The sequence below is a fragment of the Canis lupus genome, chromosome 1 (genome assembly GCF_003254725.2).
Source record: "Canis lupus dingo isolate Sandy chromosome 1, ASM325472v2, whole genome shotgun sequence".
Taxonomy (NCBI): Eukaryota; Metazoa; Chordata; class Mammalia; order Carnivora; family Canidae; genus Canis; species Canis lupus.
This window is the reverse complement of record NC_064243.1, coordinates 109,053,010-109,073,745: the sequence shown is the minus strand read 5'-3', so window position 1 is coordinate 109,073,745 and position 20,736 is coordinate 109,053,010. Positions and strand designations below refer to the sequence as shown.

The following is a 20,736-nucleotide window of genomic DNA, read 5'->3' as shown; positions in this document are numbered from 1 at the left end:
ATAGATGCTTTGTCTGTAAAGAGTTGGTGTTGCACATGGTCTCTGTCTTTCAGTACCATGCGTTTGCAAAGATGAGATCAGGACCGGCAGGGTCTTATTTTAAAACCAAAAAAACAAGCTGGGGAGTCTTGCTCCACAAAATGTGCCTTTTGGGCAAACTCGAGTTGCTGAATTTAGTGTGTTTGACCATGGATTTAAAGAGAAGACATTATTGGCTATTCACCCATCTATCTGATGTGCTCTTATCTTTGTGTTAAAAAAAAAAAAAGACAAAACAGAATGATAAAGAAAATCTTTCACTCACTGTAGCTACCACATGACAAGACAACCTATTGAAAAGCAAACCAATTCAATCACGCATTGTTTGGTCTATAAGGCACCAAGTAACCAGTTTGACAGTTTGTGTCCCCCCCTAGTGAATTGGCTTATTTCATTGGATTCAGTGAATCGGCTGGTTGTTGTGGCTTTGTGTGGACACAGCTCTCATTTTGTGAGGCCTAGAACGGAGTTAAAGTTTCTAGTGTGAATAAAAACCAGCTGGGGAATTGGACTGCTAGCTCCCTAGGGAGAGATGTTGCATTTTGACAGACAAGCTGAATGGTATGAAATATGAGCTCTTTGTAATCTGCTCAGGAAAGACTCTCAGTGTGTGCTTCAGAAAAGGCTAGTCCTACTCAGTGAGCTATAAGGCCAGATAAATACCGTGGCCTTAAAAATGGGGCAGGGGTGCCTACTTGACCTTGGATTTTCTGATTCCTGAAATAATTGTATGTATGTATGTATTTATTTATTTATCTACCTATTTATTTATTTAAAATATTTTATTTATTTATTCTTGAGAGACACACAGAGAGAGAGGCAGAGACACAGGCAGAGGGAAAAGCAGGCTCCATGCAGGGAGCCCGATGCAGGACTGGATCCCGGGACTCCAGGATCACGCGCTGGGCCAAAAGCAGGCACTAAACCGCTGAGCCACTCAGGGATCCCCCGATTGTTATCTTTTAAAAAGAAGTCCTTTTGCTCCAAAAGCATATGCTCATTCATCCATTTTTGGAAAGAAACGTTCTTTGCACGGGTATGGGCATTTAGAGCATTTGTGCACCTACCTGGCTTTGTGCTGAGTACCGTGTGTGTGTGTGTGTGTGTGTGTGTGTGTGTGTGTGTGTTTGTTTATCTAGTTTACCACCGTAGGGATGATGGATTTTAGAGGTTTTATTTATTTATTTGACAGAGCGAGCACAAGCAGGGGGAGGAGCAGAAGGGGAGAGGGAGAAGCAGGCTCCCCTCTGAGCAGGGAGCCCAACAAGGGACTTGATCCCAGGACTTTGAGATCATGACATGAGCCAAAGGGAGATGGTTAATGGACTGAGCCCCCCAGGTGCCCCAGGATGATGGATTTTAAACATGTGTTGACATCCATTTTGGATACTGCCAGAGGGGAGGTGCAGAGTACTAAGGCATTGTAGAGCAAGGAGTTTTAACTTCAGCCAGGATAGCTGGGAAAGGTCCCCAAGGAAATAGTATTTGAATAGAGACTTACAGGGTGAGGAGGACAAAGGCAGTGAAGATGGAGGTTTTGTGGGGAGAGCTCTTGAGAAAACAGTATGGAACCTGGAGCATGAGGGAAGAAAAAACTTGAAAGAAATCTAGAGGAGCTACTGCAGAGAGTGAGGTCTGCGAATACCATGGGAAGGGCCTTGTACTTCCCTAAATGTACTGAATACTTACTACTTGCCAGGTATAGTACCATGCATTGTCCTGTTGCCACTGCCCACGTTAGTTGCTAAATGGAGGAGTGGAGATTTTTTAATCTGCTCTTCTGATTTCGACTTCCAGTGGGCTTTTAAAGTCCAGCCTGCAAGAAAGATGGTAATATTCAATAGCCAGGGACACATTTGGACCACTCAATCAATCTAGTTAATTTGTTTTACAGACAAAGGACTGTGATTATTATCTTTAAAAAAATCCATTTCCCCCAGTACCCCCTAAGAATAGCCTGGTGCTGTTTGTTTTTGGCTTCAGAGTCTAGTTGAGTAAAGGACAAAAAAGGCATGGAGACACTGAAATAGCAACTGGAACTTTGAGAAATTGTTTTGAACTGGTGTCACGCATTTTCTCAGTTTATTTAAAGCCCAAAGAGCTGCTGTAGTGTGTTTTTGGTGACAAAAATAGACTATCTTTAACTATGGGCCCTAGCTTATAGCACACCTGTTCTTAAAAAAAGAAAAAAAATTACAATAGGCAACCCATATCTATTTTTCAAAGAGCAGAGAATTGCTCTGATCATCATTGAACCAACTTGTTCTCATCCACCACCTAGTGCTACTGAAATATCTTGCTAGGGACCCAAATTATTTCAGTCAGAGTGAAGAATCACCTCCGCTTCCATAGAAAAAGGTCTTCTGAATGCATTTTTATTCAGTATTTGAGAGGAGGCAAGCAGATAAAAACTGACCTATAACTCTGGGAAATCCAAATCCAGTGAGTGAGTGTTGGATCACGCAGGACGTTTGTAAAAAACTTTCCTAGAACTAGTGGACCCTCCTTTCTAGCTAGCCCCCATGTTCATTTTGAGATAGTGGCAGAGATTGACCCAGATTTGCCAGGCTTCATACCTTTCAAGAGCAAAAAGTTGTGGTCTTACTTTATTTGGGGCCTGTGAGGAGATGACATATCTTTCTTTTCCCATATCATGGCAGAGGATTAGGGATGCTGGGAAGGCCAAGACTTTATGCTATTTCCTGTTCAATCCCTAAATAAAGATGCTCCAGGATGACCCAGTCATAATACATATACTGACTGCCAGTGTAAAGGAGACCGAGTCTAATAAGCATTTGTGCTTTCATAGACTTTGACAGTGAGAACAAGTCCACTCAGGTTTTCTCTTAAACTTGGGCTTAAATTTTTTTTCAGAGCCAGAAGGGGAGCACCAATTAACCAAGAATACATTTGGGGCATGAATGAAGAACTTGATTGAAAAGGTTGTTTTGAAGCTCTGTTGGAAATTATGAGACAATCGTTGCTAATCAGAGAGCTGTAATGTTGAATATAGAATGCAAGAAGGTGCTTTGGGGGAAACCTATAGTAATGTACTGTATGGATCTTTTGGTTTTCCTAAAAATCCTACCAGTTATATTTAGTCCAGGGTCTCCCACTACACAATATGACGAACCGTGTGTGTGTGTGTGTGTGTGTGTGTGTGTGTGACTGACTCTCTGGGGCACTGCTAAGAATTACTCTAGAGAGAGAGAATTGTCCTCATTCAGAGGACACTGTTCCTGTTCTAGACTATATTCAGTATATGACATTCGTCCTTTTGGGGGAGATAGGAGAGGAATCCAATAGCCTGAGTTCTGTTTATTTCCTTTATTAGATGGGTTACCATGCATTTAAAAGATTGTGCTAGGACAGCCCGGTGGCTTAGCGGTTTAGCACTGCCTTCGGCCCAGGGTGTAGTCCTGGAGGCCTGGGATCGAGTCCCACATTAGGCTCCCTGCATGGAGTGGAGCCTGCTTCTCCCCCTGCCCGTGTCTCTGCTTCTCTCTCTCTCTCTCTCTCTCTCTCTCTCTCTCTCTCTCTCTCTTTCTCTCTTTCATGAATAAATAAAATATTTTTAATAAATAAAAGACTGTGCTAGGTGGTACAACTGTAGTGATCATATTTTCTAACTCTAAAATCTGGATAAGTAATTTTATATGTATTAAGGGTATTTTATAGAGACCAGGAGAGGATATTTTAAGGTTGTCAGCCCAGGGTCACCAAATAAGTACCTGCTCTTCCCACAAAAGATAAAATGTTCTTCATCTGGAAAGAATAGCTGACCTCTCCATTGAAGCTGTGGGAGACTCTTTTTCTTTGTGGCTCAGTTATTACCCATCTCTAGATTGGCTTTGTTTGCTAGGGATGTATCTCTTCGCTTACAAGTTAGAGTGTAAGTTTGTTGAGGGTGAGAGATGACTTTGGTTGCAATATTGGTTCTGCTGCTAGTTTGCTATTTGAGTTTGGACATAATTCGTTAAAAAAGAAAAATGATAAAAAAATGCTAAGATGCTTGTTCTCTAGGAACTGAGTCCAATAATAACATAGTTGTATGTGTAATAAATAACTATTCTTTATTCATGGCCACGAAGTGATATAAGGAATTGATCACCTCAGCTGTTTTTTTAAAAGGGAGTCTGGGATGGTCCTGTCAGTATGAATGGTCCTCCTGAGCCTCACCTCCTCACATCTTCCCAAGAGCAGCACTATGTTAGGAGAAGAAAAAGCCTCTGCACATACAGAGATAGTCCTCATCTCAGCTAAACTTGAAAGAATATAAAGAAGTATTGGCCCTCTGCATTGCTGAAAATTGTTTTTGTTCAGGAAATTTATTGAGTGTCTGCTACATGCCAGGCCTTAGAACCCAATCATCTTGCAGCCTGATGAAAAGGGTCCTGCTCTGGGATGCTTCTCATTCTTTGGCTGGCATTCTAACCTTTTTCTTGCCCCTGGACTTGGAGGGGCCATGGACTGGGCTTACCACCCCACAGGCAGGTAACAGATGTTTTTCCAGTCCACCGAAGTTGGGAGTTTCCCTTGATGCTCTCTTTTCCTTGTTTCAAAAGCCAAGGGGCCAGCGGCAAATTCCAGTCACCTTTTCTTTACAGTGACACACTGGTGTAAACTTTGGTTCATTTCTTTGTTTCCTTTGCCACCTGTTATTATCAAAACTAAGAATCAGGCATGTTTTTAAGGAAATTGAAGTAAGGAACAATGGATTATGGTATTCATTCAAAGAATATATCTATCCAAAGGACAAAATGAAGGTGGTTCAAACTGACCCAGTGCTTTGTTTCTGTCATGGCATTTCATCATAGAGTTCACAGTGCTTGCTTCAGCAGCACATATACATTATAGAGTTCACATAGGGAAAAGAGGCCCTTTGGTGTTCACAGATCACTAGTGTCTGGATCCTGGCTCTCCCGGTGCTAGGTGTGAATCTCTCTGAGCCTGTTTTCTCACCTTGAAATGGTGCTAGCTAATAACCGTTACCTAGAAGGTGGTTGTGAGGTTTCAGATAATTGTGCAGAGCACCTAGCAGTGTCCTGCACATGACCACTACTAATTAATCACTGTTTTCCATTTTTAACCCAGTAAGACTCTAAACTTAGAGCCACAGATGTGTGGATTATTCTCAGGGTTTGGTTTCCTCTGGCTAGATGCCTTTTTCAATTCAGCCTGCTATGTGAGTGCCCTCAAAAGAAGATTGATGTTGGGGTGGTGTTACTTTCTCCTCTCCAAGGGCCTGCTGCTCTGAGTGCCCCAGGGACTCCATAATGAGCGACCCATGTCTGACCGGAGACTGAGACAGCTGGCAGGCCACTCACCAGAGTGGCTTTTCCATCTGACATGTGCCTAGTAACCCTTCAGGTGCCTGATGTGTTGCTTGTTATATCAGCAATCTGGCCCACTTCTTGGCATGCACCACAAAGTCTGATTTCCTTACTAGCAAAGTTTAGTATTAGTTGTGCAAGAATGCCTATCCCAATTTTGTGACACTCTACAGACCAATGAGTTACTTATTGGGAGGTGTTTTGACATTAGGTAACCCAGAGTTTGTTTAAATCTGAGAGAGAGAATCCATGTCATTTAGCAAGGGAGATTGATGCTATTGCCACAGTTTACTTTCATTCCCACATCTTGCAAGTTGAAGCACTGAACTAGATCTTGGATTCTTTGGGGTGAAAGGGATAAGGGCAGTTGTCTAATTTAGCCTTCCATCAAGTGACAGAAACTCCTTGACAATGGCTATGGCAGATAGTTTGCTGTCTCCGCTTTGAATATTTACAGAGCAGTCTCTTCCTTTTTAAACAGCTGGGGATTTTTTTTTTTTTCCTCTTTATATTGGCCGAAATTGTCGGTGTTCTCCTCATCTCTCCCAACATAACCCTTTGGAACCATATAAAATAATCTTTCTTTCCGTGAGATAGTCCTATAGCAATTTGAATTAATTGTCAGAGTGCTCTGTTCTTTCTTTTTCCAGCTTAAAGATCCCTGGTAATTTTATGAGTGGGTCTTCATAACCTTAGAAATTCTCCAGGTTGTCAGTATACCCTTCATCATTTGTACCGTTATCCATTTATTCATTCCGCCTCTCTTGGGAACTTTTCAGAGGAAGGCAATGAATCACAGTGGTAAGAGCACAGGTTTTGCAGTCAGAACTGACCTGGGCAAGTAACTGAATGTTTTTAGGACTCAGCTTCTTCATCTGTAAAATAGGGTTTACACACAGATCTATTGTAAATCTGAAATGAAATAATATATCTGAAGACCTTAAGCAAGGGTCCAGTGCATAGTACTCATCAGTTGATGAAGGGGTAAATTTTCTGGCTAACTTAGGTTGTTAGAACACACATCATCATCATTGAGAAGGTGGAGGAAGTATAAGATTAAAATTTATTATGTCTTTATTAGAACTATGGTTAGAAGGCTTTATGGTGATTAGAAAAGCTGCTTCCTTGCAGCTTCTCTTAAAGTTCCATTTTTTAATTCCTTAAAACTTTATTTAGGAGCATCAGTTTTATCAAAGAACAGTGCTGTTGTTGTGTTAGTTTTGACAGGCAAATTCTGCAGGATTGATAAAAAGAATGTCGCTGAAACCCGGATGGGCTTCCTTCTATATTCAGATTCTGTAGCTAATAATTTGAACTATATGGCATTTTTAAGGGAGAGCATAGCTTGACTCGATGATTATCCAGTTGCAACAATGTGTGACAACAGAAGCACTCCCCCCTCTCTTTCCTGGAATCACTGGATTGCTACTGTATGCTAGGTACTGAGACCACCTTGTGAGGAGGTGCCATCCCAGAAACGTTGCCACTTACCCAGAGTCACAGGACTTGTCTGTCAGGATTCAAACACAGGTCTGTTAAGATATCAACCCTTAGGGAATCCCTGGGTGGCTCAATGGTTTGGTGCCTGCCTTCAGCCCAGGGTGTGATTGTGGGGACCCGGGATCGAGTCCCACATTGGGCTCCCTGCGTGGAGCCTGTTTCTCCCTCTGCCTGTGTCCCTGCCTCTCTGTCTCTCTGTGTCTCTCATGAATAAATAAAATCTTAAAAAAAAAAAAAAAAAAAGATTTCAACCCTTAAATTCTTTTTTTTTTAAATTTTTTTTATTTATTTATTTATTTATTTATTTATTTATTTATTTATTTATTTATGATAGTCACACACACAGAGAGAGAGAGAGGCAGAGACATAGGCAGAGGCAGAAGCAGGCTCCATGCACCGGGAGCCCAACGTGGGATTCGATCCTGGGTCTCCAGGATCGCGCCCTGGGCCATAGGCAGGGGCCAAACTGCTGCGCCACCCAGGGATCCCCCTTAAATTCTTTATGTTGTACTTCATGTAAGTAGAAGATGCCAGCAAGAGAGTCTAGATTGGTTAAATTATCTCATGTAAAGACGCATCATAAATTATTACTTTCCTTTTCCTTATTTCTTTGGTGAAAAGTCTAGGTCAGAGCCTAGACATAGCAACAGACACTCCCTGCAACCTGAGAGGCTGTATGGCTGGTTTTATGAGAGGCAGGACAGGGACAAGGGTAAGCTTTGTGGAGGACATGGTTCTCTGGGACCCCAAGATCAATTCACATTGCATTAGAGTCTTTCTGACTAAATCAGTTAGCAGGCTCTATTAAAATTGGATTGTCTGTGCCTTTGGGTGATCATTACAGGTAATATCTGCCAGTAGCCCAGATGGGCTCATTCCTTCTTTGGTGTACATTTTATTCTCAGCTGTTCTTTTTTTTGCCACTTGTTTGCACAGGAAGTCCTCAAAAAATCTCAGACTAAACAGGAAGTGATTTGTTCCCATATAAGTAGAGGTACCAGAAGGAATGAGGATGGGCAGGATAAGGAAAGGAGAATGGTTGACCCTGACCTAGCTAGTTAGTTATCCCCTTTAGTGGATTTTATGCAAAGATCCCTTAAATGCGTTTTAAAAATTATTTATTTGAGAGAGTGCGTGGGTGCCAGCAGGGGAGAGGGGAGGAGCAGAAGGAGAAGGGAAGCAGACCTCCCCTCTGAACGCAAAACCTGCTGATGGGGCTCGATCCCACAACCCCAAGATCACAACCCAAGCCAAAACCAAGAGTCGTTGCCAAACTGACTGAGCCACCCAGGTGCCCCATCCCTAAATACCTTTAAGTATATAGATTGGTACATTTGTAATAAATCTGCCCTGTTAATTTGGTCTCGTTAACTTGGAAATGAAACTGAAATGCTGGAGCTACCCCTGAGTCCATTTACCTTGATTCTCTTTGGTTACCCTCATCCTGAGTAGCTATTTTACCAAAAGGCCACGATTTCAGGTGTATTTTTGTGGCTTTTAGGAAATGTACCATTTGTTTAGAGCATTTTTTCTTCGTGTGAGCATCAAAAGGATTGAATAATTTTGGAGCAGAGTATCTCAGTAGCATTTATGAGGTGAGTTTTGGAGACAAACTCTCCTGGGTTTGAATCCCAGCACTGTCACTTACTAGTTGTGTCATTGAGGCACATGGGACATTTTTCCTTGGTAAAGTGGAATGTCATGAGGTTTAAAAGAAATAATATTTGGGACTTGCTTGGTACCTAGCAAGAGCCCTCAACTAGTTGTTACTCTGCTGCTGCTGCTCCTACTGATGAAGGAGACTGCTGGGAAAGAGAAAGTATTATCTTTTTTGTCCCATTTGATTAGTTTGTTTTACCCTTTCCCAATTCTGAAGCCACTGGAGGATTAACCCCAGGCCAATACAGTGAAGGAAATTCTCACTTGGAGCTTTCAGCCCTAGCAGAATGTATACTCTGTTTCTTTTCTGGAAAGGAGGAAATTACTCATTCTCAATTCTATCTTTTTTTTTTTTTAATTTTTATTTATTTATGATAGTCACACAGAGAGAGGGAGAGAGAGGTAGAGACACAGGCAGAGGGAGAAGCAGGCTCCATGCACCGGGAGCCTGATGTGGGACTCGATCCCGGGTCTCCAGGATCACGCCCTGGGCCAAAGGCAGGCGCCAAACCGCTGCGCCACCCAGGGATCCCCAATTCTGTCTCTTATCTTTTTAAAGATTTTAGCCATCTTTGAGTATATAACATTCATTATCCTTATGGGATATTTGGAAAACTTCCTGTTTACTCCAGGGCACCCCGATAAAGGATGTGGATAGTCATCTCATTGTTATTAATTACACACAGCCTGCTTCTTATAAACACCTTTGTTTTGGTAGTGTAGTCTCACACTCGAGGTGTGACTGTGTGTCAGCTTGCTGGCATGTTGTGTGATATTTGGAGGTTAGAAAATAAAAAATTAGTGAGATGAACAAGTGGGTCTCTATCCTGCTTGGAGTCTTTCCAGCAGTTTCCACACCACCGTGAGTTCCCTTCTGGAAGCCTTACTGATGTTTGAGTTGCATGTTGATACTTACTTTTTTTGTGTGCTTTCTTTTCTCTTTCCTGTGCAGAAACCAAAGCCCAAACCCCGGCCATCCATCACAAAGGCAACCTGGGAGAGTAACTATTTTGGGGTGCCTTTGACAACTGTCGTGACTCCAGAGAAGCCCATCCCTGTTTTTATTGAGAGATGTATTGAGTACATTGAAGCCACAGGTAAGAGTGCTACCTCAGAGTGAACGACCACTTTCACTATATATGGGTTATCTTCCAGCAGGCTGAGTCATCTGGAGACTCTAGGATCATTTCTTCTTAAATGTGAGATGCTTTCTGAGAAGGAGCTGAGCAATCTGGACAGCTGTCAGACTTAGGATCCTCCATCTGTGCGTAGTTTTGAGGCTGTCATATGGGATCTATTAGACCTTACAGTGTATGGAGCATCCTGTTCCCAGGATTGCAGCTATGGCTGGTGTTAGGTGCCTCCTCCGTGCTCCCTCAGACCCCTGTCATGATGTGCAGTCTGTTTGTGTCCTTGTCAGCTGCTTGAGGGCAGGGGAAGGGTCCTATTATCATTGTGTCTGCCACACTGTACTGGACACAAACGGTAGTGTAGTTTGGCTTAATGCAATGAAGGAGTGGTTGTGACTGTTAAGCCCTTGGCCATTGAGCAGGTACCTGAGATTCATTATTGACAATTTTTTTCCTGAGGTTAAAAAACCAGTGAGGATCCTTGGATATTTTCTGGTCAGGCAGCCATATTTCAACTCCACTGTCAACTTGATGTTGTCACAAAGACCAGCAGTCTTAATATTTTCCATATTTTTTTTAAGATTTTATTTGTTTGAGATAAAGAGCATGAGCTCTCTCAACAAAAGCTGATGAGTTTGAGGAGAAGGTAGTATAGGAGGCATATGATTGTCCGTTCTTGAGCATTAACAGTTGAGCTCAAGAATATAGGCTTAAACTAATTTAAAACCAAGGTAAGGATTAGAGCCTTCCTCTGTGTTCTTTCGATTCCGGTGTTATCTGTGATGATATTAAGTATTGTGTGGTGTGCACAGCCTACCAGGCTCTACTGATAATTTCAATAGCATCCTATTAAGCTGCGTGACAGTGTTAATATTTACTTAAGATGTGCCAAATCAGGGAAAATAGGTTTCAAGTTGAAGCCTGCTAAAGACTTTGTAGTTATTTCCAGGGTTTTCTCTGCAGCACACCAGGGTTGAATCACGGTAAGCACTTTGCGCAATCATAACAGATCTGTAGCTTTGTTTAGTCCATTCTGTCCCCAAAGCCTTTTCTCAATGTCCATCTCTTTGACACTGGTTTTATATCCGTTTCTTTCTGGCACCTCCCTTGGGCAAGGAGAAAATCTGCACAAAGATTCAATTCAGGTGACTGAAGCCTCTACTTAATGACCTAGCACTCCAGAGAGACAGTTTGTGTTATCTCACAAAGGGGAAGGACACTTTTTCCTGGACTTTTTGTTTTGACATTATTTTAGATTTATTGGAAAGGTACAAAAATTGTAAGTTTAAGCAAATTGAAAGTTACAAAAAGTTCCAGGTTCCTTAAATGCCAGTATTTTACCAGTTTTCCCATACCATTCTTTCTTTGTGTGTGTGTGTGTGTATCTTTTTTCTGAAATGTTTGAAAGTTTGCAGATCTGATGCACCTTTACTTCTAACTACTTCGGTGGGTATTTTCTTTATTTTTTATTTTCAGTGGGTATTTTCTAAAAATATTCCCTTACATACTACTGAGCAGTTATGAAAATTAAGATGTTAAACACTGACCTACCTAATCTGTGGATGTTTTTATTTCATCAGTTGTCCCAGTAATGTCCTTTATAGGAAAACATAAAAATTGTTTTGGTCTAGGAGCTAACCCTGGACCACATGATAGATTTTTTTTTTGGTCAAGTCTCTAGTCTCTTTTAATCTAGAACAGTTTAGTTGATCTGTTTTTCATGGCCTTGATGGTCTTTTGTTTTTTAAAGATTTTATTTATTTGACAGAGAGAGCAAGCACAAGCAGAGGGTGCAGTAGAGAGAGAGAGAGAGAGAGAAAAAGATTCCCCTCTGAGCAGGAAGCCCAACATGGGGCTCTATCATAGGACCCTGGGATCATGATCTGAGCCTAAGACAGACACTTAACTGATTGAGCCACCCAGGTGCCCCACAGCCTTGATAATTTTAAAGAATACAGATCAGCTATTTTGTAGGAGGTCCCTCCTCAGTTTTGGTGTTTTTGGTTGGTTGGTTGGAGGTTTCCTCATGATTAGGTTCATATTTGCACCTTGGGCAGAGACAGAAGGCAAGTGATGCTGTGTCCTCAGTGCATCACACCATGTGGCACATGATGTCAGTTTGGCCCATCACTGGCAGTGTTCACTTTGATCCTTCTGTTAAGGTGGTGGTGTGTACTAGGCTTTGCCACTGCAAAGCTACTCTTTCCCCGTAGTTTTACTCCTTGATTCCTTCAGCATTTATTAGTTGATTTTCTCTTGTCAGGGAGAGCTTTCTCTTTTCAGGGGACCCTTGTATGAATGGTCTCCTCAAGTGGCTCACCTAGGGTAGCCTGAGGTGCCCAGATGTTACCCACATGCCCTCTAGCTGAGCACGTCAGTGGTCTTGACCTACCCCACCCACCTTGCTTCTGTCACACTTGGACTGTGATGCACTTTTTAATCTCCACTAACAAAATCAAAACTCTCCTTGCCCTTCTACTTGTGAATTCTTTGGGGTATAAGGCTTTACCACCAGCTACTACCAACCTGCTGCTTTCCTTAAAGCTCTGTGAGAATGGACCACTGTCTGCCCTGTCACCAAAAAGCTTGGAGCTTCAGGGTCATCTCCAGTCAGTTCCTAAGTCTGTCACTTCTACTTTGTCATCTCTTGTCTCTCCCCTCCCATCTCATTTCCACTTCCCCACCATCACCCTCCAGAGTCTTATCCTTTTTTTTTTTTTTTAAAGATTTTATTTATTTATTCATGGTAGACCGAGAGAGAGAGAGGCAGAGACACAGGCAGAGAGAGAAGCAGGCTCCATGCCGGGAGCCCGACGTGGGACTCGATCCCGGGACTCCAGGATTGCGCCCTGGGCCAAAGGCAGGTGCTAAACCGCTGAGCCCAGGGATCCCCAGTCCACAGTCTTTCCTGATTACATGATAGTTCCTCTGTTGTAAACCTCCTCTTACTGCCTCATTGCCTACCAACTATGGCCCACAGTCTTGCCTCCTCCCATATGCAGTATCATTATGGCTGTCTGCCTGCTTTCCTGCCTCTGTCCTCTCTCCCTTCGTTCTTTTTCTCTTTCCCCATTTTCTGTTTTATACTACAACAAGCATTAACTTAAATTGTTTTACAAGAATACAAGCAGAACTTCTTTGTATTTCTCTGCTTTTCATGCACCCTTCGTGTGGTGTGAAATGTATCCCACATTCTTCCTTGCTTTTGGAACTTGTCCTTGTTCTTCAAGACTCCCCCACCCCCAGTAGCCCTTTGAATGCAACCTCCCTGGTGGTTCTCAGGCACATTTCAACTTGCTGGGAACAGGATTCTTGGTTCTTGGTCTCCTGAGTGTGGCACACAATATATATTACTTGTTGATTAAATGAGTGGTCTTCATCCTGGAATACCTTAATTCCATTGCTTACTTGCTTCTCTCTCTCCTTCCCTCCAACCCTCCTTCCTTCCTCCTTTTAAATTTTGCTTATATACTTGTTGGCATTAGTTTGTACTTTTGTAGAATTTCAGGAAAAACATTAAACCTTGTATCTATGAATTTAGCGTGTGTCGGGGGGCATTCTGTACTCTTTTCCCTAAAATAATATTTTTCTTCCTCATAAGATTTAGGCATGTTCATTATAGAGGTGACAAAAACTATGAAAACAAATTTAAAGATTCATTGATCTTCCTCTTAGTGAATACCACTATTAATGGTCTGCTGTATTTCCTTATAGCCTTATTCTCTGCATATGTGTGTTGGTTTTTACTTTTACATAATTCAGAGTATGCAGTATGATAGTTCTCGAAAGATTTTTAGTATAACTTAGATGAGGCAAAAGACCCCTGAGTTTACCAGCTTACCTACTCCTGTTTTCCTACAGAAAAAGAATTCAGTAACCAAGAGGTGGATTGGAGGACTATTTTTTGAGAATTACTGTTTTGTTTTTGTTTTTTTGAGACACAGAACACGCAGGCACATATGAGCTGGGGGAGGGGCAGAGAGAGAAGCAGATTCCTCACTGATCAGGGAGCCAGACATGGGGCTCCATCCCAGGACCCCAGGATCATGACCTGAGCTGAAGTCAGATGCTCGACTGACTGAGCACCCAGGTGCCCTGAGAATCACTGCTTTTTTAACCAGAAATTGTTACATGAGTATGCTCCCTGTCATTAAATACTTGTGAAAATAGGACTTTTTTTTTTTAATTTGAAGATCTAACTGGTTTTATTAAGTATTCATGAATCGTGCAGAATCCCACCTAGCAAGCAGAGGGCTCTGCCTCAAAGAATAGGACATTTAATTGCTGCATAATGTTCCAGGAAATAGCTGGATCACAGATTATTTAACCATTCCCCTGTTTGGGGGCTCATGTAGCATTTTCTCCTGATGTACTTAAAGAAGAAGATTAGCTAGGACAGGCATTTTGGAATAGTGATACAGAGCCTCAGATCTGCAGTTAGACCAGGTTTAGCAGTTCTTTTTTTTTTTTTTTTTTTAATTTTAATTTATTTATTTATGATAGTCACAGAGAGAGAGAGAGAGGCAGAGACACAGGCAGAGGGAGAAGCAGGCTCCATGCACCGGGAGCCTGACGTGGGATTCGATCCCGGGTCTCCAGGATCGCACCCTGGGCCAAAGGCAGGCGCCATACCGCTGCACCACCCAGGGATCCCTAGACCAGGTTTAGAATCGTTTTTTTTCCTCATCCATAAACTGAGAGTGGTGATAGGACCTGCCTGCACTGGCTGCCACCCAGATTCCAGGGGACTTGCACCAAGGTGCTGAGTGTGGCACATGTCTTAGGTTCATTGTGTGCTGGTTGTGGCTTTAGCTTCAGCAGTCATACATTTGGTTCTTTCTGCTACCCATTAGACTCTACATTAAATGTAAATATCCATGACTTGACTTTTCTCCCCAGCTTCCTTTAAAAAAAAAAAAAAAGATTTTATTTATTTATTCATGAGAGACAGAGAGACAGGCAGAGACACAGGCAAAGGGAGAAGCAGGCTCCATGCAGGAGCCGGATGTGGGACCCGATCCTGGGACTCTAGGATCACGCCCTGGGCCAAAGGCAGGCGCTAAACCGTTGAGCTACCCAGGGATCCCCTTCTCCCCAGCTTCTAAATTAAATACAGTAAAACCCATTAAAGAGTTAGAAGAGTGGTATGATGATCAGCCAGAATTCACCAGGTGTTAACATTTTGCCACTTTTGCCCTTTCTTACCGTAATTTTTATTGTTATTAAACCATTTGAGAATAAGCCACAGATGCCACATCAGTTCACTCCTAAAAATCTCAGCATATATCCCTAAGCTTTAGGAGTTTCTCTTCCATAACTGCAATAACATTATCACTTTTAAGAATAATAGCATTAATTCAGTGTATTTTACATATGTTGCATGTTTAAATTTACTCAGTTGACTTATCTCTCATAGCCAAGATTTTGTTCTAAGATCCAAGCAGTATACACAGCACATTTGACTATTGCCTCCTTTGTCTCTTTCAATCCAGAACAGTTCTTTCTGCCTTTGTTTTGTTCTGTTTTGAATGATGACTTTATTTGAAAAGTCTAGACAATTGTCCTGTAGAATGGTCCCCTTCTGTGGCATGCTGTCTGTACCTCTCTATCATCCTCAGCCCCCTTCTGACACCACCCATGGCTACCTCATAGTGTGACTTCTATCCAAGCAGAGGTCTGAGACTAATGAGATTTTGTTGAATGATTGAATGAATTACGGATTAGGTGTTCTCCCAGGTCTAACTTTTACTGAACTTGCACTTGAGGAGAGCCTCTGCTGCCACCTGACTTCTCTATCTGCTTGCTCGCTCGCTCAATGTAGAAATCGTCCTATGAGTCGTGTCCATGTGATCATTCAGGCAGTCAGTCTAGCTGATTGGAGAGGACGCTCCAAATGAATTGTGTTTGCCAGGTCTGCCCCAAGTCTCAAAGTCAAAATCCATAGTTTTGTTTTGTTTTGTTTTGTTTTTTTATTTATGATAGTCACACACAGAGAGAGAGAGAGGCAGAGACATAGGCAGAGGGAGAAGCAGGCTCCATGCACCGGAAGCCCGACGTGGGACTCGATCCCGGGTCTCCAGGATCGTGCCCTGGGCCAAAGGCCGGCGCTAAACTGCTGCACCACCCAGGGATCCCCAAAATCCATAGTTTTTGTATCTGTCTCATACACTTTGGCACTTGGCTTGTCCTGGCAAATAAAATATTGTATCATCACCTTCAAAGACAATGTGCTTAGAAGCTCACACTCCTGCCTACTGTGGTGGGAGAGAAATCCAGTGAGAAACCCAGAAAGCAGCCTCTGTCCTTGTGTGCCTCAGGAACTGGGTTGTTCCCCACCTGCCACTTCACAGCCAGTGTCCCAGGCAGCTGTAGTGCTGAAAACCTACCAACTGAGACCTTGTGTTGGAGAAGCAGTAGCATGACCATTGCGACAACTTGAACCATCCCGTCACCTTACTGTTTTTTCTGATTCCAAGAGTAATAAGCTTGCTTGCAGTAAAAATTATTACAAATACAGATATATCACAGAAAGTGAAAGTCCTTTACAGTCCCAATCTCCGGCAGTAATCTGCATTAATAGTTGGATTATGTTTTCTGTTAATATTACCCCCTCCCCCAAAATGCTTAAAAACAGGAGATCATCTGCATACTGTTCTGCAGCTTATTTTTTAATTTAACACTGTATACACCTTGGGCATTATTATTTTAATTCCATCTTCAGGCCAACTGCATTTTAATCTTTGACCTGAGAAGAGGGTGGCAGGAGTTGGAGGTGAGGTCTAGAGGAGTTTATGGAGAGAAGCTTTGTTTGTAGGCAGCTCCACATTCCAGAGGTGGCCCGTGGCGGGTTCCTGTGACTGCCTTGTTTCCTCCTCCTAGTTTGTGAGTAAATTGCCAGGCCAGCTTCTCTTAGACATAGACCATAGGGAAAGGATCACTGCCTTCTCTCCTCAAAATTTGCTTCCTCTGCTGTCTGTTTCCAGGAGCTCTTCTCCCAAATTCTTAAATCTTCTCCTAACATTCTGCGTTGCACTTGTCATTTTTTTCCCTAGCTTTCTGACCAGTTCACTTATCCTCGTTTCATATTTCCTAAAATTGGAATGTGTTTAAGAAGTGGTCAATAAGTAGAATAGCTTTTGGGTTGATTTGCAGATGCTTTGAACCCAACCCAGGCTCAGAGACCACCTCTGTGCTAATAGGATCGCAGCTTTTCACTTTCTGCTATAGTTACATGATCAGGCTGGAAAGGGGCATGGATCTTCTGCAGCTGCTCTGGGGTCACCGCTAGAAGTCAGTAATATTTCTGCCTAGAACACTTAACACTCCCCCTCTTTTTTCCTCTATGTGGAAAATTGTCGGGGGATTGGAGCCTCTACTCCCCTGCTACAGCAGTGTGATTCCTGAGTGAAGAGAGAACATTGGCCAAGCTGATCTGAACTCTCCAGTGCACAACAGGAAGTAGAAATATTCAGTCCTGTCCAGAGTTCATCTTGCTGGAGTTGGGGGTAGTATTTAATTTAGAGCCTACTCACAGTCCTCCTGAGAAGAAATTCTCAAGCTAAGTATGTTCTCTGTACACCTCATTGTAGTCACTAAGTAAGGTTTTAAATCCCAGGTCTCTGGCCCAATTTAGAGCCAAAGTATAGGAAGGGGGAAACATCCATGTCCTACAGTATAGAAACCCCCTGAGGGAGCTTCCAAGCATCACTGTCCCCCACCCCAGAAGGCCTAGTATCCTGGAGGGTGAATGCCTCGTCTTTTAATAAACTGCCAAAAAGTTTTCCAAAGGGAGTCTACCTTTTCATATTCCCATCAGCAGGGCGTGAGGGATCTAACTGTTCCATATCCTCACTTGGTCATCTCATCTAGGCGCTCATCTGGGCGCTGCTGGATGTATTCACCAGGCCGGGGTCTCACTTATCAGCCACTGAACTAAAAATATCATTCTTTAGGAATGATTTTTCTGAATAATGTGTGATACTAGACCTCCTTGCCCCTTCTTTCTGTGATCTTTAACCTTTTTGTTTTGGCAGTGGGAGGGGGTAGGGTGGCAGTAGCAAAAATTATTTCCTATCTAATAGTCCTTTTCTTAATTGCTTTGCTTACTACTACTCTAGCAAGTATCACAGTGGGCTGAGAAAAGAAATTGTCCCAGGGAGAAGCAGTTTCATGTGGGCAGAAAGCCCCTGTTCTACATCTTGAATTCTAATACATTCAGACCATACCATATAAATAACTGGTAGGCCATGCTTTCATTAGTGCATCTTCATTTCAGTTTGTCTCAGTGGAACAAAAAAGTCCCTGCAGTCAAGGAAGCCTGGCAGCTGTTTAAAATAATGACGCCAAAGATGGTCGGCTATCCCATTAACTCTCCCCATTTTCTAATACTGACGCGTTATTGAGTGCCTGCTTGATCCAGGTGTTGCACTGGGTACTTGGCATTTGTGACCTCATTTCACCAGAGATTGTTTTGTTGCTCCAAGAACCCAAATGTGGCAGGAAGCTGGCCATTGGGAGGGGTCAGTGTCTTTTATCAACCATAGGACGACCCTATGGTATCAATAAAGTATAAGGTTAGCTTGGCTGGAGAGACATTGACAATCCACTACTCTCTTGGAAGGACTCTTACCTGGTGACCAGACCAGGGCTTAGCCTTTCAAGGTAACACCTACCTGGGCCCAGTATTGCAGCTGAAATTCTTTTTTTTTTTTTTTTCAAATCTTTATTTAAATTCTAGTTAATTAACATATTTATTTTTTTTAAATTTTTTATTTATTTATGATAGTCACACACAGAGAGAGGCAGAGACACAGGCAGAGGGAGAAGCAGGCTCCATGCACTGGGAGCCCGACGTGGGATTCGATCCAGGGTCTCCCGGATCGCGCCCTGGGCCAAAGGCAGGCGCCAAACCGCTGCGCCACCCAGGGATCCCAACATATTTATTTTCAAACCCCTTTCCTACAGGCCTGGAATTGAACCATAGAGCAGAGCCTTGGGGTTTCAGTGCCTATACTGAGGGGCCTCTTTATTTGCCTTTCCTACAGGGCCTGGAATTGAGCCACACAGCAGAGCCTTGGGGTTTCAGTGCCTACACTGAGGGGCCTCTTTATTTGCTTTCGGGGGCACTGCTTCTCCGTGGGCAGCAGAGATCAGGTCAAGCTTGACCTCTCTGGTTCAGTGGGAGAATGCAGGATATGGCACCAAGTGGTTATAGAAAGATAGAAACTTCCTGATAAGTTATTAGTAGGTCTAAAAATTTTTAGCTTACTGACTTTTTTGTTGGAGTTAGGGAGAAATCTGCAGGTTTCATTTATTCAACAGATATATATCTATAGATATAGATATATATAGATGTATCTATATATATACGTATTTTAAGATTTTATTTATTTATTCATGAGAGATACAGAGAGAGGCAGAGACACACAGAGGGAGAAACAGGCCCCATGCAGTGAGCCCGACGTGGGACTCGATCCCAGGTCTCCAGGATCACACCCTGGGCCGAAGGCGGCATTAAACTGCTGAGCTACCGGGGCTCCCCTTATTCAACAGATATTTATTGACGTGTGTGTGTGTGTGTGTGTGTGTGTGTGTGTGTACACATAATTCATTCAACAGATATATACTGACATATATATAATTTTAAAAAAATATTTATTCATGAGAGACACAGAGGGACAGAGACATAGGCAGAGGGAGAAGTAGGCTCCCTGCAGGGAGCCCAATGTAGGACTTGATCCCTGGGATCACGACAGTCAACCACTAAGCCACCCAGGTGCCCCTTTACTGACTATATTAATGAAGCTAGGACCTGGGTTAAACTAAAAGTGTCCCCCATGATGTCCAAGGGTGGGAGAGATAGACATAATCACATAAATGCATAATTGATTCAGGCAAGAAACATTATTGGATTTTAAAATCACTGGGGAAGGGGATCCCTGGGTGGCTCAATGGTTTAACGCCTGCCTTTGGCCCAGGGCGCAATCCTGGAGTCCCGGGATCGAGTCCCACGACAGGCTCCTGGCATGGAGCCTGTCTCTGCCTCTCTCTCTCTCTCTGTGTGTCTATCATAAATAAATGAATCTTAAAAAAAAAAAAAAAAAAAAAAAAAAAAAGCTAAAATGTACATTTACCATCCTGCTCTTAGGTATTTGCCCAAGAGAAAGGAAAATATATTCACACAAAGACTTCTATTCAGCTCTTTCTAGCAGCTTGGTTCATGAGAGCCAAACTGGAAACCACCCAGTGTCCATCAAAAGGTGAATAAACAAACTGGTCCATCCATCTACTGGAATACTACTCAGGGGCCAAAAGGAAGAATTATAGCTACACACAGCAGCATGGTTGAATCTCAAAAGCATTATATGTTGACAGTGATTCAAGCCAGACACAAAAGACTACCAATTCTGATTCCATTTTTATAAAGCTCTGTAAATGCGAACTAATCTTTAGTAATAGCAAGCAGATTAGTGGTTGCCTGGGTGCAAGGAGGGGCAAGAACTGATTGCAAGGAGGCATGGGAAGAACTTGGGGATGACGGAAATATTCTAGATCTTGATTTTGGTGATAACTTTATTCATGTACACATTCAAAACTATCAAATTGTACACTTTAAATGGATAGAGTTTATCATATAAATTATATATATATCTATATAAATTATATGGCAGTAGTTAATTTTTAAAAACTAAAAAGAAAAAAAAATCACTAGGGAACAGTCCTAAAGGAACTTGATATTTACAGTCTCAAAATACAACCCAACACATTAATCACCAAGAGGAAATATACCTTTATACTGAAGAGATCTGAGGGTTACCACCTTAACAAAGTGACAAGACCTGGCTTCCCGGCTGGTAGTTCAACTAAACTTTGTATCTCTTTGCTGAAAATATTTAACCTGAATCTTACATGAAGAAGTAATTAGACAAATCCAGAATGTGATAGCTTTCTTTTTTTTTTAATGTGATAGCTTTTAGAAGACAATTGGCATGGACTCAGTAAAAAGGTTTGTATCACAAAAAAAGAAAGCAGTTTGAGAGCCTAATGCAACTTCTGTGTTTATAACATAAACTTCA

The 20,736-nt window shown here is 42.4% G+C and overlaps 1 protein-coding gene across 4 annotated transcripts in view; it reads left to right on the top strand.

The window, feature by feature from the left end:
• The window catches only part of ARHGAP35 (Rho GTPase activating protein 35), a 132,759-nt gene that overhangs the window by 54,984 nt on the left and 57,039 nt on the right, over positions 1-20,736 (top strand). For all 4 annotated transcript variants that reach the window (XR_007410262.1, XR_007410264.1, XM_025424545.3 and 1 more), the window contains exon 3: positions 9,484-9,628. Coding sequence is in view for 2 of the 4 variants with exons in the window: in XM_025424545.3 (XP_025280330.1) it covers positions 9,484-9,628 (145 nt within the window). In the remaining 2 variants the exon portion in view is untranslated. The remainder of the gene's footprint in view (positions 1-9,483; positions 9,629-20,736) is intronic.